The 11776-nt window shown below is 38.7% G+C and overlaps 1 protein-coding gene across 1 annotated transcript in view; it reads right to left on the reverse strand.

Moving 5' to 3' along the window:
- The window catches only part of GALNTL6 (polypeptide N-acetylgalactosaminyltransferase like 6), a 527250-nt gene that overhangs the window by 22639 nt on the left and 492835 nt on the right, over window positions 1–11776 (reverse strand). Inside the window, exon 11 of the mRNA XM_015824280.1 lies at window positions 6295–6444. Coding sequence (XP_015679766.1) covers window positions 6295–6444 — 150 coding nt within the window. The remainder of the gene's footprint in view (window positions 1–6294; window positions 6445–11776) is intronic.

Genomic DNA, 11776 nt, shown 5'->3' on the forward strand with positions numbered 1-11776 from the left:
ATTGTTTTACCTCTCTCCTCTGCGCGAGAAAAACTTTTGCCGCCTAAATCTGAAATGAGTCCCTGGGGAGGGTGGGGCCTTGCTCTGCACCTGCGCTCTTCACACGCCTCCTGCAGGGCATGTTTGGTAAAGTTCCTGCATGCAGGCTGCCGCCAAGCAGAGGGAGTAGCACAGCTAAGGAAAAGGGTAAAAAAAATGGCGGACGGCGTTGTTTGGCGACCCCTGTGAAATGGTCGTGCGACCCCAAATGGGGTCGCGACCCACAGGTTGAGAACCGCTGTTCTATGGGTTCAGATGAATGAATGAATGACTATGTCAGTGCTGCTAATATCGGATGTTCTTGCTTTGACAACATAGGGAGATGCAGCCTTTTTTTCTCCTATGCTTCACTCTTAGAATTAGATGTTACTGGGGGTAGCAGGAGAAATGTAATGGGAGTTAGTTAGACATAACAATTCAGGGGCTTTTGAAAAAAGAGATGATAAAGAAATGGCGGGTTGGAAAACAGGAGGGAAAGCTTGCATTTCAAACTAATTGGAGAAGTGATTTATGACTGTTAATCAGAGGAGGGAATTGTGCTTTGATACTATGTGTTTAGGGGAGGGGAATTCAGATTTCGGCTTTGACCATGTATGTGCCAAAGCTATGCTACTCAAATAAAGATTCTTTAAGGTAAACAATGCCTTGAAGTACTTTGAAGAGTTTCATTTGTTGGAACCATGACAAACTATACAGTTGGAATATATGTGCTTAAATTGAAACTATTCCTGAGGCAAATAATATTCTCAGTTCTTTGGAGGACAAAAAATGAAATAAATGAATGGATGAATAAAGATCCATAAACACAAGTATATGTAATGCACAAATTAATGACATTTGACTTCTTAGTCACAGTATCTTCAGCTTTCTGCACATTTGTACCTGCATATATGGAATAGAACCTATATATCCCTTTCTCCTAACTGCATGCTGCTGGGTTTGGCATGTATATGTAATCTGTAACTGTCTATTCTCAAATTTCACCAGCTCATATTTCAGTCCAATCAAAGACTTACTATCTAGTCAATCTCAGCATCCTGCTTGTAACATGGAACAATGATGGCCTATCTTAAAGGGATGCTGTGTGAATTACCAAAAATTCTATAGATATCCAAATGTTCTAAAAGAAATATTATTATCTTCCAGAAATAATATTTTTAATTTCCAGAAAAAAATAATCCCTACTAGAAACAAATAAATATTAGCAGTAAGAAAAACCAGGGAAAAGTTTTAATAATAATCTGAGATGTGCTGAGACAATTGATCAAACACTGTAATTGATTCAGTATTATTGTTTTCAATGGTTGTGGCACCTTACCAAGATCATTTATAGCTATTTATAAGTGTTTGTCTATTTGTGTGAACTGTCAAAATTTACTGCTATTGGATTAGCAGTATGTATCTCTAAACACTGCATTTATATCAGGTTTAAGGATTTCCTTACTCAGAAACACAGATTTTTGGCTTGAAAGAAGAAATGTTGTGCTCTGTCACAACCCCACATAATAAAAGTAAATCATGACTGTTTTTTATGACATACGCTTCAAGATACTCATTTCATTGGTATCCACTGGGCTTCAAATTAAAATACAATGGGCTCAAATCAAAGGAAAACACTTTGATATGTGTTCTCTTTCACAGTCACACCTGGAGCATTAGATATTAACGAAGACTTCCATGTCATCAAGTTTTTTCTCCCAGCTTGAGAAAGCAAGAAAGAAATTGGCTGTGTTTCTGAATAAAAAACTTCAATTACAGTATAAAGTAGATTCCTCTCTGACATAAATGGAACTTTTGCCTCTGACCTCAAAGAAATGATGCCAGCTTACATAATTTGAGCCCAGCATGTTTCTTTTAGCTGCCTTACAGATAGCACCTCAGTTTGGATGAGAAATCAATTCACCTATGAAAACTGATCTTCTTTTACTACAGCATAAACAGTAAACAGGCTGAGCACACATGAATGTCAATAGACTTCCCATCACAAAATTTTAACAATGTTATATTTTCAGATAAAAACCTCAAATCAAAATTTCAGAGAATATCAATTTGGGAAAATCTGCTATCTGCTGTTTCTTTCCTTCCTGAGCTATATCTCCTCCCTTCACTAATTATACATTCCACATGTCTTTCCTCCAGTGACTCGATGCATACTCTCAAATTACTGATTCTGCTTTCTCCATCCAACAGAATAATATATTTTTTTTATCACATTGCCATGGCTTAGAAGAATCTTGTAATTTCTAAGACAATGAATTGTTGAGCATTCTATTAAAAAAATCTATCACAAGATTATAATAAATCATACTGAAGATATGACCAAAATTATGTCCTGTGTAACAACACAGGAGAATGAATGCATTTGTGCCTCATTCATATACAAGAAGTATGGAGAAAAATTAAAATTATATGGTGCCTAAGGAATCTATTAAGTTTGACAATCCTTCACATTTAGGAATAGGGCTAAACAACACCTATATTGTGTAACCCCATGAATGATTACTTAGAAGTGTAAATCCACTAAATTCAATACACTTAACAGAATAACAGAGTTGGAAGGGACCTTGGAGGTCTTCCAGTCCAATTCCCTCTCAAGCAGGAGACCTTATACTATTTTAGACAATGACTGCCCAGTCTCTTTTTAAAAACCTCCATTGATGGAAAATCCACAACTTCTGAAGTCAAGCCATTATTGTTCGCACTGTTAGTAAATTTCTCCCTAGTTCTAGGTTACTTCTCTCCTTGATTAGTTTCCATCCATTGCTTCTTGTCCTGCCTTCTGGTACTTTGGAAAATTGGTTGACCCTCTCTTCTTTGTGGCCACCCCTCAAATATTGGAACACTGCTATCATGTTGCCCCTAGTCCTTCTTTTCACTAGAACTAGTGCAACCCTCCTTAATAATCTTTGTTGCTCTTTTCTGCACACTTTTCAGAGTCTCAACATCTTTTTTATATTGTGGTAACCAAAACTGGATGCAGTATTCCAAGTGTGGTCTTTATAAAGTGGTACTAACACTTCATGTGATCTTGAATATTATTCCTCTATTAATGCAGCCTAAGATTGCAGTGGCTTTTTGGTGGCTGCAGCACATTGCTGGCTCATATTTAAGCGATGGTCCACTAGGACTCCAAAATCCCTCTCACAGTTACTGCTATTGAGCCAAGTTTCATCTAATCTGTACCTGTACATTTGGTTTTTGTTGCCTAAGTGTAAAACCTTTCTTTTCTCACTCTGAATTTCATTTTATTTGATAGGACCCAGTGTTCAAATCTGTCAAGATCTTTTGGGATCTTGAGCTTGTCTTCTGGGGTGTTGGCTATTCCTACCAGCTTAGTGTCACTTGCAAATCTGATGACTTCCCTTTCTATTCCCTCGTCTAGATTGTTTATGAAGATATTAAAGAGTACTGGACCTAAAACGGAACCTTGGGGTACCTGACTGCTTACTTCCCTCCATACGGATGTAGTTCCATTGAGGACTACACATAGAGTACCATTTTTCAGACAGTTATAAACTTATCTGGTGGCAGTGCTGTCTTTACCACATTTTTCTAGCTTGCCAAGACATAGGTTGTGATCTAATTTATCAAATTACTGAAATCCAAGTATACTATATCCACAGCATTTTGTTGGTCCACTAATTTAGTCACTATGTCAAGGAATGAAATAAAATTTGTTTGGCATGATCTGTTGGTTGGCTTCTGTTATAACTTTGCTTGATTCTAGGTGTTTGCAGATCTGTTACTCGATTATCTTTTCCAGGATTTTTTCAGGTATTGAAGTCAAGCTGATTGGTCTGTAGTTTACTAGATCTGTTTATTTCCCCTTTTTTAAAGATGGGAACCACATCAGGTCTTTTCCAATCTTCTGGTAGTTCCCCAGTGCTCCAGGATCTTTGAAAGATATGGTTCAATGGTTCTGAGATCACATTTGTCAGCTCCTTCAGAACTCTGTGTGGTAATCCATAAAATCATAGTGATTTGAACTCATCTTGAGTGGACAGATGTTCTTTTACCATTTTCTTGCCTATTTTAATTTGAATTCCTGGTCTGTTCTGTTTTTGGTTGGGCTATTTTTTCTTTTTGTGTGAATGCAGATGCAAAAAAAAGAATTAAGCAGTTCTGCATTATCCGCTTTATTTTTGACATTTGTTGCAAGTCTTAGTTCATTCTGAAACTTAGCTTTCTTGACTTCATCTTTGTAGGTTTGTGCTATGTGCTGGAATTCTGCCTTAGTTATATGTCCCTCTTTTCATTTTTTATACTAATCCTTTTTGTCTTTCAGTTTATCAGAGAGTTCTTTATGCATCTATGCTGGTTTCCTTTTGGATTTCTTATTTTTCTTTTTCAGTGGTATAGTGCTGAAATGGGCTTTTATAATCATATTTTTCAGAGTTTCCCAAGCTTCTTGAATTGTTTTCCTCTTTTAAGATTTAAAATTTAAGCTTATTCACAAACTCTCTCTAAGTTTGTTGAAAACAGCTCTTTTAAAATCTAACACACTAGTTTAATTATGTTCTATTGCTTGTGTCTATATTCAGTTGAATTCTAATATGACATGATCACTCTCCCCCAAATTTCCTGCAACTTTAATCCCCTCTGTTATTTTTTCTTTGTTAGTAAGAATTAGGTCTGGTATAGTTGGCCCTCAAGTTCCCTGCTCTACCTTTTGGCTGACAAAGTTGTCAGCTAGGTTGGTCAGGAACCTGTTCAATCTCCCACTTGACGAGAATTTGTCTCCCAGTTGATGTCAGAGTAGTTAAAGTTAAAGCTCCAAGGAGGAATGCTGGAGGCAAATGGGAGGAGGTGGGAGGCTCAAGAAGAAGGAGGTGTGGCCAAGGGTAGGAGGCAAAAGATCCTAGACCTGCTGCCGATCAGCTGTAGCTGCACATGCTGATCCTGGGCTCTCAGCAGAACCCAGGCAAACCTCACTCAGCTCCAGTTGAATCTCTGTCCTAAGAGTGCATGCAGCTGCCTGCACTCCCAAGGCCACTACCGATCAGCTGGAGCAGCACACACCAATCCTGGGTTCTCAGCAGAGTTCTGGTGATACCTCATGCAGCTCCATCTGACTCTCCTACAGGCCTGTGCGGCATTGCCGCCGCTTCACTTCATCCACTTTTACTTTTTTTACACTTTTTTTTACAGTGCTTTTCAACCCATTGTACACGTATCACCTGCCCGATGCCAAAGTACCACCAGTGGTATGCGTACCACTGGTTTAAAAGCCCTGGTCATGGCACCCTGGTCATGGCACCCTGGTCATGGCACCAGGTTAGAAAGCAGGAGACCATAATTTCTAGTCATGCAAGCAAGGAAGCAAGCATCTACTGTAAAATGCACCCTAAATTAACAATACCATTCAAAGAAGCGTAAGCCCAAATTCATCCTCTAGCCAATATAACTTTTTACTTGAAATAGTCCACAATTTAGTGAAATTGTTAACCTGCATCTGGTCATAAACATTCACAGTAAAGCTACTACTAAACTCAATTGAACAACAGATTTGAAAGAAATTTAAGATTATGTACCACTTCATCCTCACTGCCACAGAATTTACATTCCTAAATGTTATAAGAAAAGACAATTGCCACTATACTATAAACTTAACACTTTACTAATGATACAAAATCATATTTAAGTTAACATGCTACATTTTCTATAAACCCCAGGGTGATCTAACTCTAACTCCATCTTTATCCCATATATAAATGCTATTCTAACTTCATCCTGATCATAGTAAGAAATGTTTACAAGAGTTGTGAGGCAAAGTGGTTAGAATGCAGCATTGTAGTTAACTCTGTCTATTGCTAGGAGTTCAATCCTGACCAGCTAAAGGTGGACTCAGCCTTCTATCTTTCTGAGGTTGGTAAAATGAGGACCCAGATTGTAAATTGCTTAGAGAAGGCTGTAAAGCACTTGTATATGAATACAAGTCTTAGTGTTATTGGTATTATTGGAAATGTTACAAAGCATGTAACCCACACAGTAAATTTATCTGGGTAATTGTGTAAGTGTGTATCTGGGTAATTGTGTAAGTGTGTAATTGGGATTTGATTTCACATGGTTGGGTCTAATGTATTTTGTCCACTTATTGTCCACACTGGCTTGTCACTATTGCTCTTTGTATACCAAATAGCATTTTTTAAATAAACTGTTAAAAATAAAGTATTTCACTATTGAATGAATGTTGGAATTTCTTCATAGTCATCTGGATCACCACATGCCTTTAAAGTATCACAAAGCAAGACCAACCTTCCTATAGTTCCAATGCTGGTTGCCTTTCATACCATGACAGTCATAAAGTGTGACAGGACTACTGTGTGAAATTGCATCGAAGCAGAATTTTCGGCTGTGAAGAGGTTCCCCTGGACGGATGTCTTCTCTCCAACCAAAGGTGAACAGCTAAAAAAACAGTGAAGGAAAACAATGATAGAATGTGGCCTTTGAAAGAAACACATGGCAGTAGGATGTCCTTCCAGTCAGATCTGAATCTATTTTGGTGGACCTGAACTAATCATTAAGTTGAAGTAGTTTAGCATTAGTGTAATAATATGTCTATAAACTGCTAAAAATTAAGGTTAGATTTATTTAAAGGATCAGATTAGTTTAAAAGAAAAAAAATACTTTAAATATAAAAAAATTCACAATGCACCCAAACAAAATACATACTCCATGAGCTAAGAAATTAAAACTTGACCACATTTCTATGGAACTAATACTAATATTTACAGGAAAATGGATGGTATGAGGAAGCCACAGAATAGCAAAGCTATGAGAAGACAATCATTGACAAGAATAATTGAAAGTTCATTAAGAATAAGGTAGAAAATGTATGTCTAAGCTATACTGAGTAGCTTTCTATGAAAAAAAAATTAGCAGCCAAGGAGACAGATTTTGGTTTAAATTGTCTTACAGTATTTCCACTTGAAGTGTTACACTGAAGCATCACATTAGATTACCATTTGAAGTTAAGACGTATGCAAAATTCAGCAAGCACTAGGAATCAGTTTAAGAATCTGAACAAGTCAATATTTTCTAAAAGTTTTCACAGATAAGCACTTCAAACATTAATTTTCTCTACTTTTTGAGTTGCAAACAACACTTGATATCACTTTGCAAAATAGTTCAAATGCAATACAAATTTCCAAACTTCTTACTATTTAATTCAATCAATCTAAGGCAAAAGTCCTTGAATACAATTTTATTGGGGTACTACTGACAAAGTTGACTTTACTTCAGGATTTTCTGGGACAGATTGTGTTTACTCTGTAAAGCTGATTCGACACCATGGTGAACATAAGGCTTTTGAAGTTTCTGACTGAATTTGTTAATAGTTTCAAAAATAACTTCTTGTAACTGGTCCCATAGTGTCCTAACAAGATTTCAAACCACCAGGCAGATTTACCCAAATATATGTGAACAAATTAATGGGCTATGTGTGTCTAATGGTAAAAATGAACTTGCTTTTCTTTTCATAAATGAAGGAGGAAGGCCTGTCAATTAATTAGTTGCACTACCCAGACATGAGCAACCTGGGGGTGGGGTGTCTCCTAGACTCACAACTCCTGCTTGAAGAACAGGGGACAGTAATGGTTAGGAGAGACTTTGCACAACTTTGTGTTGTGAGTCAACTGCATCCTTTCCTGGATCGCGAGGCTCTGCACTCAGTTACTCATAACCTGGTGATCTCACATTTGGACTACTGCAATGCACTCTACATGTGTTTACACTTGAAGAATATTCAAAAGCTACAACTGGCACAGAATCAGCAATCTGGACAATTCTAGATAACTTTCAGGTGGGCCATGTAACAGCACAGTTGCGTAAATTGTACTCATTGCTGGTTTGCTTCTGGGTTTAATTCAAGGTATTGGTTATTGCTTTTAAAGACCTTTATGGCATGGTCCAGGTCACCTGAGAATTGGCTTGTTCCACTTGCGCTGGCAGAAGGGGCATGCTATTGGCCAAGGAATTTTGACTGGTGGGTTCAGGAGAAGAACCTTTTCTGCCATGTCTCTCACTTTTTGGATATCATGTCCCCTGAGGTGAGATCTGCCTCCACCCCTTTGGCCTTCTGAAAGGTCTGAAAATGCTTAACATTTTTACTGTTTCTAAATTGTTTTATACTGTGCTTTTATCTGAGTCACAATTATATTAAATTTTACAAAACATATCCATAAAAATTACATAAATAACAATCAAGAAAAAAGATATAAAGTAAACAGAGAATAGGAATAGAGGTGCAATGAGGCATAAAGAAAAAGAAAGGAAAACAAAATATATACGAAGAATAACTTCCAAGGATATAAAGAATGCTTACTGTTGTGTTTTCGGTTCGCAAGCAATTGACGAAGACGCATGGTGGAAAACAATAGCTCTTTATTCTCCTTCTCCAACTCCAAGCAAGAAGCAAAAGGCTTGCAGGCTTTTTATAGGGTGAGGAACCCAGATAGTGCTAACTAATAGGAACGCAGCATTTTCGCGCCTTGCGCATGCGCACAAGGTTGGCGCTGCTCTGTCTGGTCCCGGGCAGCTTTTACAATCCCCGGGACCATTTGCAACCTTTCTGGGCCTGCTGAGTTTCCTCAACAGGCCCAGGACACAACACTTACACTCAACTCATAGTTTACAACTGTAATATAATATCCATTCCCCTTCCCCTCTCAAAAGAAAGGTGAACATTTTTTTTAAAAAAAGACATGATTTCCCTCCAATGTTTTATCCATAAACCCTAACAAAAAAGTTTCTGGTTTAAATTCTAGATTAATTTTCAGGATTTTTTTGAATTACATTACTAATTTCGATTCAATATTGCTTAGGTCTTTTGCAAGGTAATATAAGGTTCCTATTTGAGTTTTATATCAAACAGCTATTTGGAACCTCCATTAAAAAGGAGCTATGACAGGCAATAAATGGTCAGACAGGAAAACACCATATGCAGATGAAATACCCATTAGACTACCCATTAGGCTTCTTTAAAGTACGGTAGAAATGGCTGTTAAAATGCTATTAGCTGTACAACAGCAAATATGGAACAAAACATGTGGGCTAGAAAGTGTAAAAATTTAGTTATGGGATACCCCCATAATGAAAACTCAAGAGAATATGTAAATTACTGCAGTAATTTCTTACATACAAGCAATTTTTCCCCCCGAATATTGGTAAGAAAAAACAGTAAAGAAGAAGAAAGAAATGTTAAATAAATAGGCATGTTTCAGAAAAGACAGAAATGTACAAGTAATATCAAATGGGTAATGGATAAATTCAGATAACTATTAGATTCAGAAAAAGATTAAAAACCCCTAACTATGATGATTTATCAGTGTTCCGGAATATCATTCTATTCACACTGATCATTGTATTCTTGCACTAGCTGAGTAAATTGCAGCTGGAGCAAAACTTTGCCACAGTTTTGACACCTTGAGAATAGATAAAGGGTTGTATTGGGAAATTTCTGTTCTACTTTGCTTTTTATACTGCAGGGCATATAGTTCCATTCTGTACCTCCACCACCATCACATGACTTAATTGGAATGATCAGCAAAGGTAATGAGGATGGATACTACCTTTAATTAAACGATATCCAGGCCTACTTGTCATCTTCTGCTGCTAATTAATTCTCACTTGGCAGGATTGGATGACAAGTTTGATTCCAGAATAACCTAGCTTTTATGTGACATCAATACATGTTCAAACAGAATGGGGTTTGGATTGCATTGCCATGGCTGCCATTTTAATTTGTTTGTTTGTTTAATTTGTTTGACTTTTCCTGAAAACACTTCTTTAATATAGTCTTAAAAAGCATTATTTAATTGTTGCAAACAAACCTTGGACCTGAATGTTTTATATGTGCCTCATCCCAGGGCACTGATTACCCCAACTGATTACCCCAATTACTGGATATTACATTAAGACTTATGTTCATAAAATAATGGTAAAATTTAATGACATTTGTTAAAAAGGCTGCTGACATTTTTCCCCCCTGTCTCCATCTCCTTCTCTCCTGGCTGAAATTGAGGAACTCTAAAGGAAACAACACTATTTATTAAATGTATTTCAAGTGCAGCTTCACATGCAGTGCATTGCAGTAGTCTATTCAAGAAGTGACCAAGGCTTGAGTGTCCATGAGGACATTTAGTAATGCCCCAAGTAGTGTATTTTTTGTTCTTCTTCAACTTGATATCTTACAAATAGTTAGAATTTTGGTTCTCATAATGTTCAGACACAAGGCTATATGAGTGTTTCCAACACATATGGAGGACTATAGGGGAAAAAAAAATCTGATTTTAACTAATGTTTAGAAATGTGTTTTTTTGAAAAGCCATCTAAACTTTCTTTGGATTCAACTGTCTCTAATGGTGCATGGAATAGGTGTCTGCAAAAGAATGGGTTTTATGAACTAATTAGTCCCTTCAAGTAGTATGTTAATTTCTTTCCCCTTCTCCACTGTTGTGTCCTGAGCCTGCAAAAGCAGGCTCGGGACGTTGTGAGAGTCCCGGGCATTTGCAAAAGCTGCCCGGGACCAGACTGAGTGGCGCCGGCCTTGCGTGCATGCGCAAGGCAGGAAAAGACCACCTCATGATTGGTTGAACTTGCCCAGGGATCAGAAGGTATAAATAGAGGCCTGCGTGCCTCTGCTCGGGTTGTTTGTAGAATGGAAGCAGAGAATAAAGACTTGTTAGAAATGCTTCGTCTCAAGCGGCATTATTCTCCGGACTTAACACTGGCGACGAAGGTGGGATACAGTCTATACAGCTAGGAAAGCTTGAAGACTCACCCAAAGAAGTCCGGAAGAGAAAACGGCGTGGAAGTCAGCGTTATCCTGCCAGTACGAAATCGCTGGAGGGTGCATGCGGCTGAAGAAGAAGACCCTGATCCTCGATCATGGTGAAAGTTGGGCGTTTAGCGGAATTCGACATCTCTCACCCCGAGAGGTGGGAATCTTATGTTGCAAGAGTCGAGACGTATTTCCGCATAAACCAGATTTGGGAGGAAGGCTTAAAGGCTGCCACATTGTTGTGCATTTGTGGGCAAGACGCCTTTGAGATCGCCGAGAGCTTAATCGCCCCGGACCCGCTGGAAACGGTATCATACGCCGATCTGAAGAAAGTTTTAAAGGAACATTTCCAGCCCAAGCAATCTGTCATGGCTTGGAGGCACACATTTCAACAAAGAGATCAGCGAGTTGGAGAATCAGCAAAAGAATACGTTGCAGCCTTGAGAAGAGCAGCTAAACCGTGTGATTTCAAGGACTTAGAGGAAAGACTGCGTGATTGTTTTGTGTGTGGACTGCGGAACACAGACTTACAGCAGAGACTGTTCACCAGGGAAGATGTCTCCTTCCAAGATGCTCTGCGAGAGGTCTCAGCAGAAGAAGCTGCAGGTGGGGCGGTCAAGAACATGCGGCCCAAGCGAAACGCTCCAGAGACCGCCACTATTCACAAGGAAGACGTGCGTGAGGAGTCGGAAGAAGATCCTGAAGAAGAGGTGGATAAGCTTTACCAAGCAGCTGGAAGGAGGTCCAAAGATCGTCAAGACAAGGGCCCAGCTGAGCTTCGTTGCCTCGGATGCGGTGGATGCCACAAGCGAGCGGAATGTCGGTTCCGTTCCGCCATTTGCCGTGCGTGCGGGAAGAAAGGCCACATCGCTGCAGTCTGCCTGGGTCGACAGAAGGTACAACCGAAGGAAGAATTGAATCTGAAAGGTACCAGGGTGCCCAGCCAAAACAGGGTGG

This window comes from Protobothrops mucrosquamatus, unplaced genomic scaffold (assembly GCF_001527695.2).
Source record: "Protobothrops mucrosquamatus isolate PMUCROS unplaced genomic scaffold, P.Mucros_1.0 scaffold2180, whole genome shotgun sequence".
In the NCBI taxonomy this organism is placed as follows: domain Eukaryota; kingdom Metazoa; phylum Chordata; class Lepidosauria; order Squamata; family Viperidae; genus Protobothrops; species Protobothrops mucrosquamatus.